We start from the raw sequence: 13,434 nt of genomic DNA, 5'->3' as shown, positions 1-13,434 counted from the left end.
TGACTGCACTAATCATGTAGTGACACGTGTTTAAATAGGACATGTGGACCAGATGGTCGATGCAGCAGATGCCAGCCTCGGTTAAAGGCCTGCGCGGGGGACAGGCGTGAAACATATTGTGATGCTGATCGTATCGGGTGCCTGGGATAAGAGGGAGGATGTAGATGGTAGTGGGCGTGCACTCCATCCCGTCTGCATCACATGCTACCCGACACGATGGCGCCCACGGTAACCGAAGGAAAAGTCACACAGGTACGAAGCCCACCTTCAGCACCTCTTGTGTAACCGTGCCCAATCAGATCACTAGGTGACGATTGTTACTGAATAGCACTCTAAGTCCAGAAGTCTCTGACATTTGACTTGATATGTACTTAAAGATGTTTCCCTCAAATCATGGCTATACGACTTACATATTAACAATAGTTTTATATATTATACCTTGACAGAAGTAGAACATGTATTTGAGGTCTCCATTCTTTCCCCAGAAGTCTGCTATGGGATCAGTAATTGTTGATATCATTGCTGCTGTTGGCGGGTTTTCTCCAGCCCATGGGCGAGATATTTTAATATCGCTCTAAATTAGCCGAATTAAGCCAAAATGAGTTGAAATTGTGTCATGATGCTTATAAACATACACTCATATGCCTGCAACCTCCAAAACATGACCCTGCATGAAAAGTAAACATTCTGCCCATGCCGAGTTTCAATTTTGAGGCCTCAGAAAACAATTTTAAATTTGTTTCATCCTTAGTATATATTCATAAATAACTGCATGCTTGAATTTGTCGAAATCCGTTGTCCAGTGTCCACGGTGCGGAGGAGTTTTGACTTTTAGAGTCCAGAATTAAATTGTGACGTGTTTATTGTATCTGTACTGATGGAGGAACAAATTATGCTTCAGATGACAACATCCACGAAATGACATCGAGGAATGGATCCAGCTTTTTGATTTACTCCATCGGGGTCTCTCTCTATATATGTGTTATAATCAAAAGCCGAATTCTTTTCACCCACCTCGCTGGATGCCTCATCTATTCATTCATTGTACTGTAAATATTCATATGTTATTGATACTGTTGTGTATGGAAGAACTAGTGTTATATGGCGTGTGCTCTCTTAATCCGTATCTCGTCAACAATTTGTCCTTATTACACTCGCAGGATTAGGGGCTAACAATACACCCATATAAATATGAAAAGATATGAAAATGGCGAAAAAATGCAGAATTATCTTGTTGTACCGCAGGTTTGTACTCGAGACAAACAGGGAAGGAGCTGGTCAGCCTAAGGTAAAGGTCACCTCTGCAGCACCTCAGCCGTATAGCGAGGGACATAACGCGTAATAGATAGTTCGTTTGCGGTACTCAATCGCCCTCTCATCTGCAACCACCTTCCCCCGTTTTAGTGTCGCTCAGTGTGTGTGTGTGCTTCTGTGTGTAAAAGTGTGGCGTGTGTCTGTGTTCATTGAAAGTACACCGGCATATGTACAGATATACGACAAGAATATACTACAATAAAGGAAAAAGAAACTTCCGTGATATTATGCATCGGTTCTGAGCATTATTAAATTCCTTTAATTGCTCAGGCCTTGTTTTATGTGTGGGCTGGAAGAAAGCTGATTCCCAATATAATTGGCGTCTTAACACATCCTAGGTTTCCGACAACTCGCCATCAGTGAAAGAATTACGATATGCGTGGACAAGCAATAAATTGCGGGAAGCTACTTCAAAACAAAGCAGTAGAGTTGAATACGTCGAGCCATGCAGGACATGACAGCGCCAGATCTACTTGAGGGGAACCTCGAGGGGAACCTTCTAAGTAGATCTAGCACTATCACTTCACGGTTACAGATTTCCCACCTGCACTCGATTTATGGCGGCATATGCTGTGTGGCCTTGTCAGTTGGAAAGCCAGCATAATTAAGGGGTTGCAAAAGCAAAACCTGAGCTGGACATACTGGCCATGGGCCAAAAACTAAGAGATGAGTGTTTTCGCCATTAAAACATCATCTAAATGGGTAATATATTGTATAATCAGGTCATATCGTATGTTATATAGACATGTTCAGATATGGATCAACCCCAAGATTGTCCGAGAAAGCGGTGGTTAAAGAGTGCTACATGCTACTGCTGACCCTGGTTTGAGGAGAGTATCGACCAAACTCTTGATAAGAGGTGGACATTAGACCCATAAGTCCTCGGTATTTGTCCCTGTATTGACTTCTTCTCCAACGCCGAGATGGAACGTTCTGCGTTCGACAAATAATTTGTTGGAGAATGTGTAGAAAGTGGATGATGTGGGCAGCCATATCCTACACAGGGAATTTGATACGGGTGGTGGTTCAGGGAAACTGATATCAAAAGGGTAAACGAGCACGTTATCAGCGTCTCCATCTTCCGATCTTCAAGTGATAGAGGGAGCTATAGTAGCATGACACAAATACACACCCACACACAGCTCGTATCTTGTTGACTTGACTCATGACACAAATACACACCACACACACCTGTATTTTGTTGACTTGACTCATGACACAAATACACACCACACACAGCTCGTAATCTTGTTGACTTGACTCATGACATAACCGGCACAATTGGCCACGGTATTCAAGATCTCTGATCTGAAACCGACAGAGCTTCCTTTGAATGAAATCCACAGACGTGTACGTCAACGTCAACATTCTCCACAGACTGTTAAACAATGACCCAACTCGAGGCAGGAAGTATGGAGAAGGTGCTCAACATGTTGAGTTCATCCTGGTATCAGTGAAAATACAAATGAAATATGAACGGTACATATAAAATAATCAGTTTTGCTAGTTGCAAGGAATATCTTAGTTATGCCAAAGGAAGACATATGTCCACTAATGAATTTAAATGGAATATATATGTTTAATATGTCACCACACACATATACACATCTATTTTCTGTGATATGACTCAGTGCCATTATAGGCGAAACAAATTGTTTGAAAACGACCTTTGAAAACATCACAGATATCGCTTCTTTTGGCATAATTATTACCAAGTTACCATTCACTCCGTTGTTTTCGGCTTTTTTCGAAGAATGCAATCACATATTATTAAAATTCAACGGTAAGCGTCGCCAATGGTAAACGTAAACTTCGCCATAGCGTAGAATCGTTTTAGAATCTTTCAAAATACCTCCAAACATGAGGTGAATGTTCCCTCATAGTGGGCTCTGTTTACAATATACACTTATATGTCAGCTATGCTTGCCATGTTACATCTCATTTATTTCAAACCCAACTGTGATACTTACATCTGTAATTTCTCACACATTTTAGAATCTACGCAATACAAACTAAACGATACGCTATTTACAGACTTATGATTTGATTAAAAACTTACTGTAATACAACTGGCCAACGTTCGCCCTGTTCCGTCTTCCATACACGCCTACAGACAAAATTATGGTAATTTATAACAATTGGCTATATAAAACCTCAATAGAAGCAAGGTCCAGTTTTGCATGCTGCAAAGGGTTAACATAAGGATACATTTTGGACTGACTGATCAAGCGAGCGAGGTAGGGGCTGAGGCGAAGTTGGGGTGACTTCACCCTAACTCACTCCATGTCGTTAACAGTTTTCAGTTTACATGCCGTCTTGTCTTATAACCATTGTCTCTGGCCATCCTCATCATGGGTTTGTATAGCTAGTTGTAAACGCTGGTAAGGTGGCGACTGTAGTTCTTTCTGCGGCTGTATTTTTCAAAGTAGAGCCAAATGCACTGTGAGTAGGAAAGCTCAACTCAAACTTCTCATAAGGGTACATTTATAGGACCACCGCTGACGTTTGTGTGTCTGTCTGTCTACGTGTTGTAGAGTATCCCTGGGTATAGGTAAGTGGAGTCGGTAAATGACAACACTACATATTAGTCAGTGAGTAGAAATGCAGGCAAGTGAAACAGAGTTATTTCCCTTGTATTGCAGCTCAGAACTTTAGGTATATGTACCTCGTGTCGGTAAATGACAACACTACATATTAGTCAGTGAGTAGAAATGCAGGCAAGTGAAACAGAGTTATTTCCCTTGTATTGCAGCTCAGAACTTTAGGTATATGTACCTCGTGTCGGTAAATGACAACACTACATATTAGTCAGGGAGTAGAAATACAGGCAGGTGAAACAGAGTTATTTCCCTTGTATTTCAGCTCAGAACTTTAAGGGATATGTACCTCGTGTCGGTAATTGACAACACTACATATTAGTCAGTGAGTAGAAATACAGGCAAGTGAAACACGTTAGTGGTCGTCACTGAGTTATTTCCCACGTATTTCAAGTTAATATGTGTCTTTGATCCGAGGCGATATGATAACAAATTGGGTTTTCTTTTGTGATGGGATAAACGTGTTTGTAAAACTTTCACGCCTCAGACGTAGCAGATTTACGAACTGTAAATACAAGACAATATCATGACGTACCCATGGAAGAAATACTCGTCCCTATTATAAACCCATATGTTGGTGCCAAACCGGTCCATACATTTGTAATGGTGTCAAGTACGAACAGAATCCTTAAACGGTGACAGGTTTTATCGAGGCATGGTTTGTCAGTGGCCAGTATAATGAATATATGTAGGTGTGTTTCACGCCGGATAACCTGGCTCTAGGTGACCAGTTGTAGTCGTTTATGATGCTTCTACAACAAATAATAACAATGAATAAACATATGGAAATCAAGTACAATCCATAAAAGTGCTCATTTGAAACATTTTAAAATTACGAGGATATATTTTGTGTTGGTTAAAAAGAACACAAAACACAAGGTAACAATGTTATGCAATGAATGTCCCTGCGTGTTTTGCACCTAGTTGTTAATGGGTTGTTTGTAGTTTAACAATATTTTCATCAAAATGTTTTCTACTGTAGCGGAGTCATGAACAACGATAACCCGAACAACTACATATCAACATCGAAGTGAAATGATAGAAGGGAACCATTTCGTTATATAACAATCATTCATATCATGTCCGTCTGTGAAATACATGTTGTATACAACACACACATGTCACTAAGACGTTGGAGTTGTTTCCCCTTCATTACACGGAGCTATGAAAGGACGAGATTGCTCAGCTGATGGTGACACGAAGTAACGCATAGTCCAGGAAGTATTGTCCGATTTCACAACAGTTTACACAGCCTTGTGTTTAGGTGGTATCGTCAATACTCATTGTGAAAATATATTTTGTAATTAAATTTGGACTATGCTCACAGTCATTTTTGTATTCATTTATTCATATTCGGGCTAAAATCCTTCTTGCACATTGATATTAAGATGTTTCAACACCAGTTATATTACAACGTGTTAGTGACAGAGGGGAGGAGAGGTGAAAGTCTCAACAAGGAACACATGACCACGTTGACGAAAAGCATGGGTGATATCAACCCAAGGTTCATAATACAGACTGGCTACCAGTGACCCGTTTTGATTGGAGCAAGCAGATTCTATGTCTTTCTGAAATACGTCTCTATGATTCCACTAAATGCCATGACATGACCTGCGAGATGAAGTTATGACGCACGTTAAGACGGTGGTAGAACATACTGTCCACTTGGGGATTTGAACGCACCATCACAGATACATGATGCGTATTAGTCAAATACATAACTACATGCATTTGTTACGAACTTTTTTGGTATATTTGTGAGATAGGTAAGGTTCTTTTGTAACCCTAATACTACACTAGTAACATACACTTACGACAGTCGTAGAGCTAGAGGTATTTCGACAAGGACACCCAGGACTGTGTCTATGACAGTATGAAGTCTGCAGACATGGTTGTGTGGATGGACGTCTGTCGACTATAAGCAGATATGCCTGGTAACTGTGTGACAAGTTCAGGATAATAGTCGAATGTTGAGAACAACGTCATAATTGTGTACAGTGTTCAACGTCAGTACAGACAGAACATGTCATCAAATGAATGTCATTCAACAGTATTTGTATTTATTTAAATAGGCAGTAGGATATAGACGGAAGCATTAGTCTTAGTGACGCACTATTTATACTTATATGTATTACTCTATACTATACTACCCATCAAAAGTTTAGACTCGCTTAAATCAATCACTATAAGTTATGTATGTACATATGGTTACAACGAAGATGAATTTCTCCACTAACTTGGGGGAAACATCTGCAAACCTTATGCAGATTAATTGCACGAGGATCATGCATCAAATTGCTGAAAAGCATGTGCAAATATCGTGCATGTGAACAGCTGCGTTTTGGTGTAAAGTTTTGATAAAAATCGCCATTTTTCACCGAGTTTCATCATTTACTGAACAGATGCCAATAAACTTTTCAACGTCACGAATTTGTTTTACAATACACCAGCTCATTTATAAACAGTACCTTTAAACTGTATGGATTATTTTACAAAATCTAGTTCAGAACAGTTGACTGAAGTAAGTGGCTACGCATTTACACTAGTGAGTCTAAACTATTGATGGGGAGTATATTTGAGACCGCTTCTTAGCGTCCTCGACCCGTGAAGATCCGGGTTAGAATTGATCTTCAGCAACCCATGTTTGTCGTAAGAGGCGACTAATGGGATCGGTGTGGTCAGGCTCGCTGACTTGGTTGACACATGTCGTCGTATCCTAATTGTATAGATCGATGCTCATGCTGTTAATCACAGGCTTGTCCGATCCAGACTCGATTATTTACAGACTACTTCCATATAGCTGGAATATTGTTGAGTGTGGCTTTAAACAATAAGCGGACCAAATCGTTGCGTCCCTCTGATATGACTTGAACATCCTTTAAACACACGCACATATTTGTACAACATATTGTGTAACATACGTACTGTATTTCCTAAAATATCTGCAATGAATACCTACTTCCTGATTGATATTGCATTTCGTTGGAAACCAAATATATATACGTTTGCACATCTATCTTATACACTGTGAATATCCTGGGTGAATAATCCCAGATATTGATTGCTACACGAACAAATTAAACTTACAAAGATTCATGTCACTGATGAAGCTACGATTACTTATATGCATGCCCCCTATGTTGTCGTTTCTTTGCGTAACATGCACGATACAAGCCCTTAAGTAAATAGTGTTATCAAGCTCTATCCACTTATCGATCTTTGTGAGGACATACCTGGGGCCACTTGCACAAAGATCTAGCGCTATGACCATCTTAGATCTATTTTACAGTATGTGAGTTTCGAGCGTTGTAGCACTAAGATCGCTTTGTGCAAGTGGGCCCTGGTCTGTTTTGTAGATACAGGTGAGATAACAGTGTAACAGATATAGACACCAAGCACATGTCTGCTCTGACAAGCTTGGGGTCAGAAGGGCTAAAGTCCCTGTTGCATACCTTGATTGCATTAATCTACACCATCAACAAAACGTGACATAATCTTTTAGAAACCTTTTGTTTCATAAATGAGGGCAAATATACTTGGGCGTGGTGGGTGGGTGGTTTGACGGAATATTTTCTATATCATGAACGAAAATATATCTCAGTAGAGAGGATTGTGTATGAATGTAATTGTTTTCGTGAAAAGTATTGATACATGGACAACACAACATTAATTCGATCGTTAACTGACCCCATACTCAGCTTAATTACCTTGTAATGACTAAGCTTATAATTCCTGCTGACACTTGCAGTCAACAGCACTGTTATTTGTTTAGTCAGTGCTACATCAACTTCCAAACACCCTTCGTTGTATCTCCGGGGCACTTGGATTGACGTGCGTCTCAGGGATTACCTTCTCCTCGGAAAACAACACGGAAGCTTTGAGTTGATTACAACTGCTGATAAGTTATAAGGACACTATCATTGACATAGTAACTATATACAAGATATCCCCATGCAAAGTTGACGCTTACAGGAATATGAATCACAACAGATAATTTAGCATCGTGGGTACTTGGGACGAAGTGGTGATTTCCCTTGATCATTGTCTCACTGCCTATATATTGGACGGACCAATTCTAATCAACGAAAAAAGAAGGCAAGGTAATTGCGGAAATTTGTTCTTAAAATTCAAGTAATATAGGAGATGATGATGATGATGATGATGATGATGATGATGATGATCCTTTTTTCATTCTAGGACGAAATGACCTTGATCATGTCAACAGTAACTCTTCTACTACAGCTGCTATGTTCAGGTAAGCACTTTTATACTTTTGAGGATATATCTATTTCTATTTGTATCTATATATCTATATCCCATTGAACACTTTACAGTTTCAGGTATACCTGAGCGTCCCATTGCCTCTGGCCGTCTGTGTCAAACCCCTGCCCTGCCTGCGAGATAGGATGGTATGGTGATGTCTGTAACTTCAACTGTTCCTTCTGCGACAGCGGCGGCTGTCACAGGGACACCGGGATATGTAAACAGTGCCGAGCCGGCTACTTCTCTCACACCTGTAACGTGACATGTCCCCCCAACTGTAGATACAGTCACGGTGACAAGCCCCACTGTAGTCGGGAGGCAGGGCACTGTCTGGAAAACTGTCAAGACGGCTGGTGGGGAGACTGGTGTGAGAGGAAGTGCCGTGGTGGATGTGAAGACAACTCCTGCTACTTCTGGGACGGGTCGTGTGTGCTAGAGGATGCACGGATGGTTGGGCCGGTGACAGTTGTGACACCAGGTGTCCAGGGGTGTCACGGTGACACATGTGAGAGGTACGGCAGCCATAAGTGCACACAAGGATGTAAACACGGTGTTCACGGACATCACTGTGACAAGCAGTGTAACAGACACCGTAGACATCAGGACTGTTTCTATGACCACGGTATGAAGTCTACACTCTGTAGACAGGGCTGTGTGGACGGCTGGATGTCCCTCGACTGCAAGATGAAGTGTCCTGATAACTGCGAGGCATGTTCTCAGGAGACAGGGGAATGTTCCAGATGCAAGCCAGGCTACTGGGGATCTGACTGCACTAGACCATGTAGTGACACGTGTTTAAATAGGACATGCGGACCAGATGGTCGCTGCAGTAGATGTCAGCTCGGTTACCATGGGGACAGGTGTGGAACATATTGTGATGCTGACTGTATCGGGTGCCTGGAGGCAGAGGGAGGATGTAGATGTAGGAGGGTGTGCACTCAATCCTGTCTGCATCACAAGCTGCCCGACACGACATGTCTCCATGTAACTCAGAAGGAAAGTCACACAGGTACGAAGCCTTACTTTCAGCATTCCTTGTGTAACGGTGCCCATTCAGATCAGGTGACGATGGTTGTTGAATAGGACTCTAAGTCCAGAATATGTATGTATGTATGAACTTGATATGTACTTAAAGATGAGCCTTTCATCTTGGCTACATGACAATGTATTTTTATATTTTATACCTTGGACAGGTACAGCATGTAAGGTCTCCACATTCTTTTCCCCTGGTAGTTTAGTTGTTGATATCATTGCTGCCTTTGGCGAACGTTGAATATGTTTCATATCTGTTTTCAAACGTACAAAGAGAATGCAGTGGAAAATGTATGTGTGTTGTATCTGTACTGATGGAGAACAAAATATGCTTTCAGATGCCAACATCCACGAAATGACATCGAAGAATGGATCCAGCTTGTGTAGATTTACCTTCTCACCCTTCATATATCTAGCCATCGTGTTGACGTTGTCACCCACCTCTGATGTTATCTGTTCTTTCATTGCACTGTAAATATGTTATGTCATTGGCTGTTGTTGTGTATGGAAGGACTACTGTTATATGACGTGTGTTTCCTAATCTGTAGCTCATCAAACAATTTGAACCTATTACACTCGCAGCATAAGTTAACAATACAACCATATAAATGTGACAAAGATATGAACATGGAGAAATTATACCCAGATAAATTAGATTTTCTTATTGATAATCACTGCCATTATTACTTTCCTTCACAGTATTTATTGTTTTGTACTCAAACGTTTTAATTGTTTTGTTGTACTGTGTTTGTACTAAGGACAAGTAACAAGGGAGGAGTCAGTTCGGCTTGCGGTCACCTCTGCAGCTGTATAGCGAGGGACAAAACACGTAATAGATAATGTTTGCAGTACTCAATCGTTTGTTCTAATCTACAACTGCCTTCCGCGTTTTAGTGTCGCTCAGTGTATGTATATATAAATATATATGACAAGAATCTAAAAATAATAATCACATATAGTTCACAGGAATTGTCAACTACAATAAAGGGAAAAAAAAGTCCCGTTACATGAAAGACGTTCTGAGCATTATAAGAAGTAGCATAATAACCCTCCCTTGGACCTGGTAAGTCTGTGAAGGTATCCTCGCTTGTCAGTCAAGGCAACGTGTGTGTTGAATCTGGGATGATCTTATATTTGTGTTGCTGAGCGGTGACTGCAGTCGGAAGTCATAACTAATGAGATTTCACATGATGTGAACTAAATGTACAGGTTACACTCGAGGTAACGTCCTCTGAAAGAACATGTGTTGTCAGTTAACAAGTGTTTGAGAGAGGGCTAGGACATGAACATGTATGTTTCAGTTTGAATACTGTTGTGGATACTGTGGAATATACTGCTCACAAAAAGTAGGGGATATTGAAAAGTTGAGACTAATAAAAGCAAACGTATGTTCAATTGTCATTTGAAAACAATGTTCATGTGGAAATAGGGATGTCTAGCATCAGTTGTCAACCAATTAACTTGATAACAATGCCGATGTTCTTTGTGGATATTGCGAAGTTCTTAAGGGGTGATAACCCAAATGTCACAAACCTGTCAATAACGGGCGGGCCCACCATTAGTTGCTTAACAAGCATGGCATCGACGTCTCATACTCCTAATGAGGTCACCAATGTCAACTTGAGGAATCCTCTGCCATTCCTCTTGAAGTGCCACGCCCAGTTCTGCCAAATCTAGGGTGCCGCCCCTCCACTCGTCGTACGAGCATATCCCACAGATGTTAAATGGGTGAGAGATCGGGGGACATCGCTGGCCATGGAAGAGTTTGGATTTGGTTCTGCCAGAGATGATCAATGACAACGCGAGCACGGTGAGCCCTGGCGTTATCATTATGGAAAATAAAACCTTGCCCGTGGCGGGGTGCACACGGCAGGACGTGTGGCGTGATGATGTGGTCACGGTAGTAGACAGCGGTGACTCTCCCTTGGCAGATGTGGAGATCAGTCCTGCACGTCATCATGATTCCATCCCACACCTTACAGACCCCCTTCCATATCGATCATGAGGAATCATGGCGACTGCCTGGTGGCGTTCACCAGGGCGTCTGCCAGACACGATGACGTCCGTCACTGAAGTCCAAGGTGAACCGTGACTCATCGACGAACACCACATGGGACCACCGGGCATTGTTCCACCGCTGGCAACGGGATGAAACGTCGCCTTGCTCGAAGGTGTGCAGCATGGAGACGGTTCCGTATATAGAGAATACTACACGAGGTCTCATTACATACGAATTATACAGAGCAGTGTCCTTCCTATGGTATCTGACCGAGCGAAAGCGAGTCGAATAACTATAGGAAGGTCACGAGTTCGTATAATTCGTATGTATGAACCGAATGTGTATATTATTTATTACCTACGTCTTACATGCATTTAAATTGACAAAATAGCGTATTTTTGTTATGTTTTTGGTTTCAAACCGAAACCGGTTTCATAAAGAGGTTGCGGAAGAGTTTTGTACTGTAGTACAATATTTGCATGACGTCACACTAATGACGTCACTGACATGGTAACCGACGTCACGATGCATGTCAGTTGTAATCGCCTCGTACAGCCTCCTACAGTAAACTACTCCGTTGCACCTCGTTTCTTGGTTTCCAGTTGCTTCATTCGGCTAACATCACTGGTGGAAACATTGCGTTTATGTTTTTCGACGGATATAATGTCTGAGTTCAGCTCACAATTAAACAGCGACACGGCAACGTTCGCAATGTTTACATTCCACAATGCATTTAAGTTGTAGAATGAATGAATTCACGTGTTTGTTATGAATGAAAAAATAGTAACGTCAGAATGTGACCTAATTGAGAGGTCATCGGTTATCCAATCAAATCGTTAGAATTTCAGGTCAAGTCGTTACGACACAGGTCAACGCGATACGACACTCGTGTGACGTACGAGATTAATAATGCAACTACCCATACGTTGACCACGTGGGTAATAAAGAGATGCGGCTCCCAGTGGCCTGTCTGTGTACTTGCTGCAGCTGTGTCGCATTTTTCGTCGATCACGGAGGGCTCCAGTGATGATCCGCCGGTCATCGCGTCTTGTGGTACATCCTAGGCGACCACTTCGAGGCCTATCCTGGACTCTTCCAGTGGCTGTGTAACGTGCCCACGACCTGCTGACTACAGACTGCGAGACACCCGGTTGTGCTGCTGTGTGGGCTTGTGTTCTTCCGGCCTGGAGCATTCCTATGGCTCTCAATCTTTCGTCTTCTCGTAATCTTCGCATGGTGGAAAGTGGTGAAATGGTGGATGGCCATGGTCTTAACCCCACATGGAAAGCAAACCTTGCATTTTGCCACTTGCACGTGTGAAACATGGTGGGATGTTTCATACCCACCCCCTGGTGCGTTTGAGTTCAATGTTTTCGGATCTATGGACACCTGGTGGTCACCGTGCAACATGCTAAGGTGGACCAATGGTTATACTCAAACATACTTAAAGTAATCGGAGGAATCTTTATTCCTGTGTCTTTGCCCCTGTGTTTAACTTCAGTACCCGCTACTTTTTGTGAGCAGTATATGAATGCTGAAAAGACCGGAATATGATGTGATGCGATTTGATATCATATCATATCAATATCACGATGGGAGAGACCAGAAATAGACTTTATACATTGTACTCATGTGGAGAATCGAACCTGGGTCTTCTTCGTGACGAGCGAACGTTTCAGCCATCAGGCTAACCAACCGCCCAGTAGAATATAAAAAAGAGCTGAATGAACTATATGTGGATGTATTTAATCTAACTACAGCTGTAGAGCTGTGTCTTATTGATTATTCAGAAACATCTCAGGACTCAAATCAAATACTGTTTAGGGACTTACGAAAATGAAAGATCAAACTGAAACTGATCTCGATACTTAAGTTTGTTTCCGCCTAGATTACTCATGTGACTCCCCTCCCCATATTGGGCAGTTAGAGGTCCCAAGGTTAATGTCACTATCTAACCCAGGTGGCGTTACTGACACGCACGTACATGTGATGGTACGTGCAACTGAACCTACATCTATCCAGACACAGTAGAGGCCAGCGGAGGCCCAGTCGCAGTTCGAGTTACGTCCCTTTATCACAGAATCACATATTTAACCATCCTTGGTTTACAAATACGGTCACTGTGGTGGACATCTTAGACATGCATAATCTAGGAATTTCCTCAAACATTACACATTGGACACTCATACATTATGCAGTTCAGTGGAGACTAACATCAGTAATTTGACG

General features: G+C 41.8%; 1 protein-coding gene across 1 annotated transcript in view; it reads left to right on the top strand.

Moving 5' to 3' along the window:
- Positions 1-216: 216 nt before the first annotated feature.
- Positions 217-13,434, top strand: part of LOC124266289 (scavenger receptor class F member 1-like) — a gene marked incomplete at its 3' end in the record, with an annotated part of 79,245 nt that continues 66,027 nt past the window's right edge. Inside the window, exons 1-2 of the mRNA XM_046701106.1 lie at positions 217-252; positions 8,109-8,166. Of these exons, the coding sequence (XP_046557062.1) occupies positions 217-252; positions 8,109-8,166 (94 nt within the window). The remainder of the gene's footprint in view (positions 253-8,108; positions 8,167-13,434) is intronic.

Source organism: Haliotis rubra, unplaced genomic scaffold (genome assembly GCF_003918875.1).
Source record: "Haliotis rubra isolate DU_JTF1 unplaced genomic scaffold, ASM391887v1 Scf1243, whole genome shotgun sequence".
NCBI lineage: Eukaryota > Metazoa > Mollusca > Gastropoda > Lepetellida > Haliotidae > Haliotis > Haliotis rubra.
Note: the sequence above shows the minus strand (reverse complement) of the source record. Positions and strands in the feature narration are given on the sequence as shown.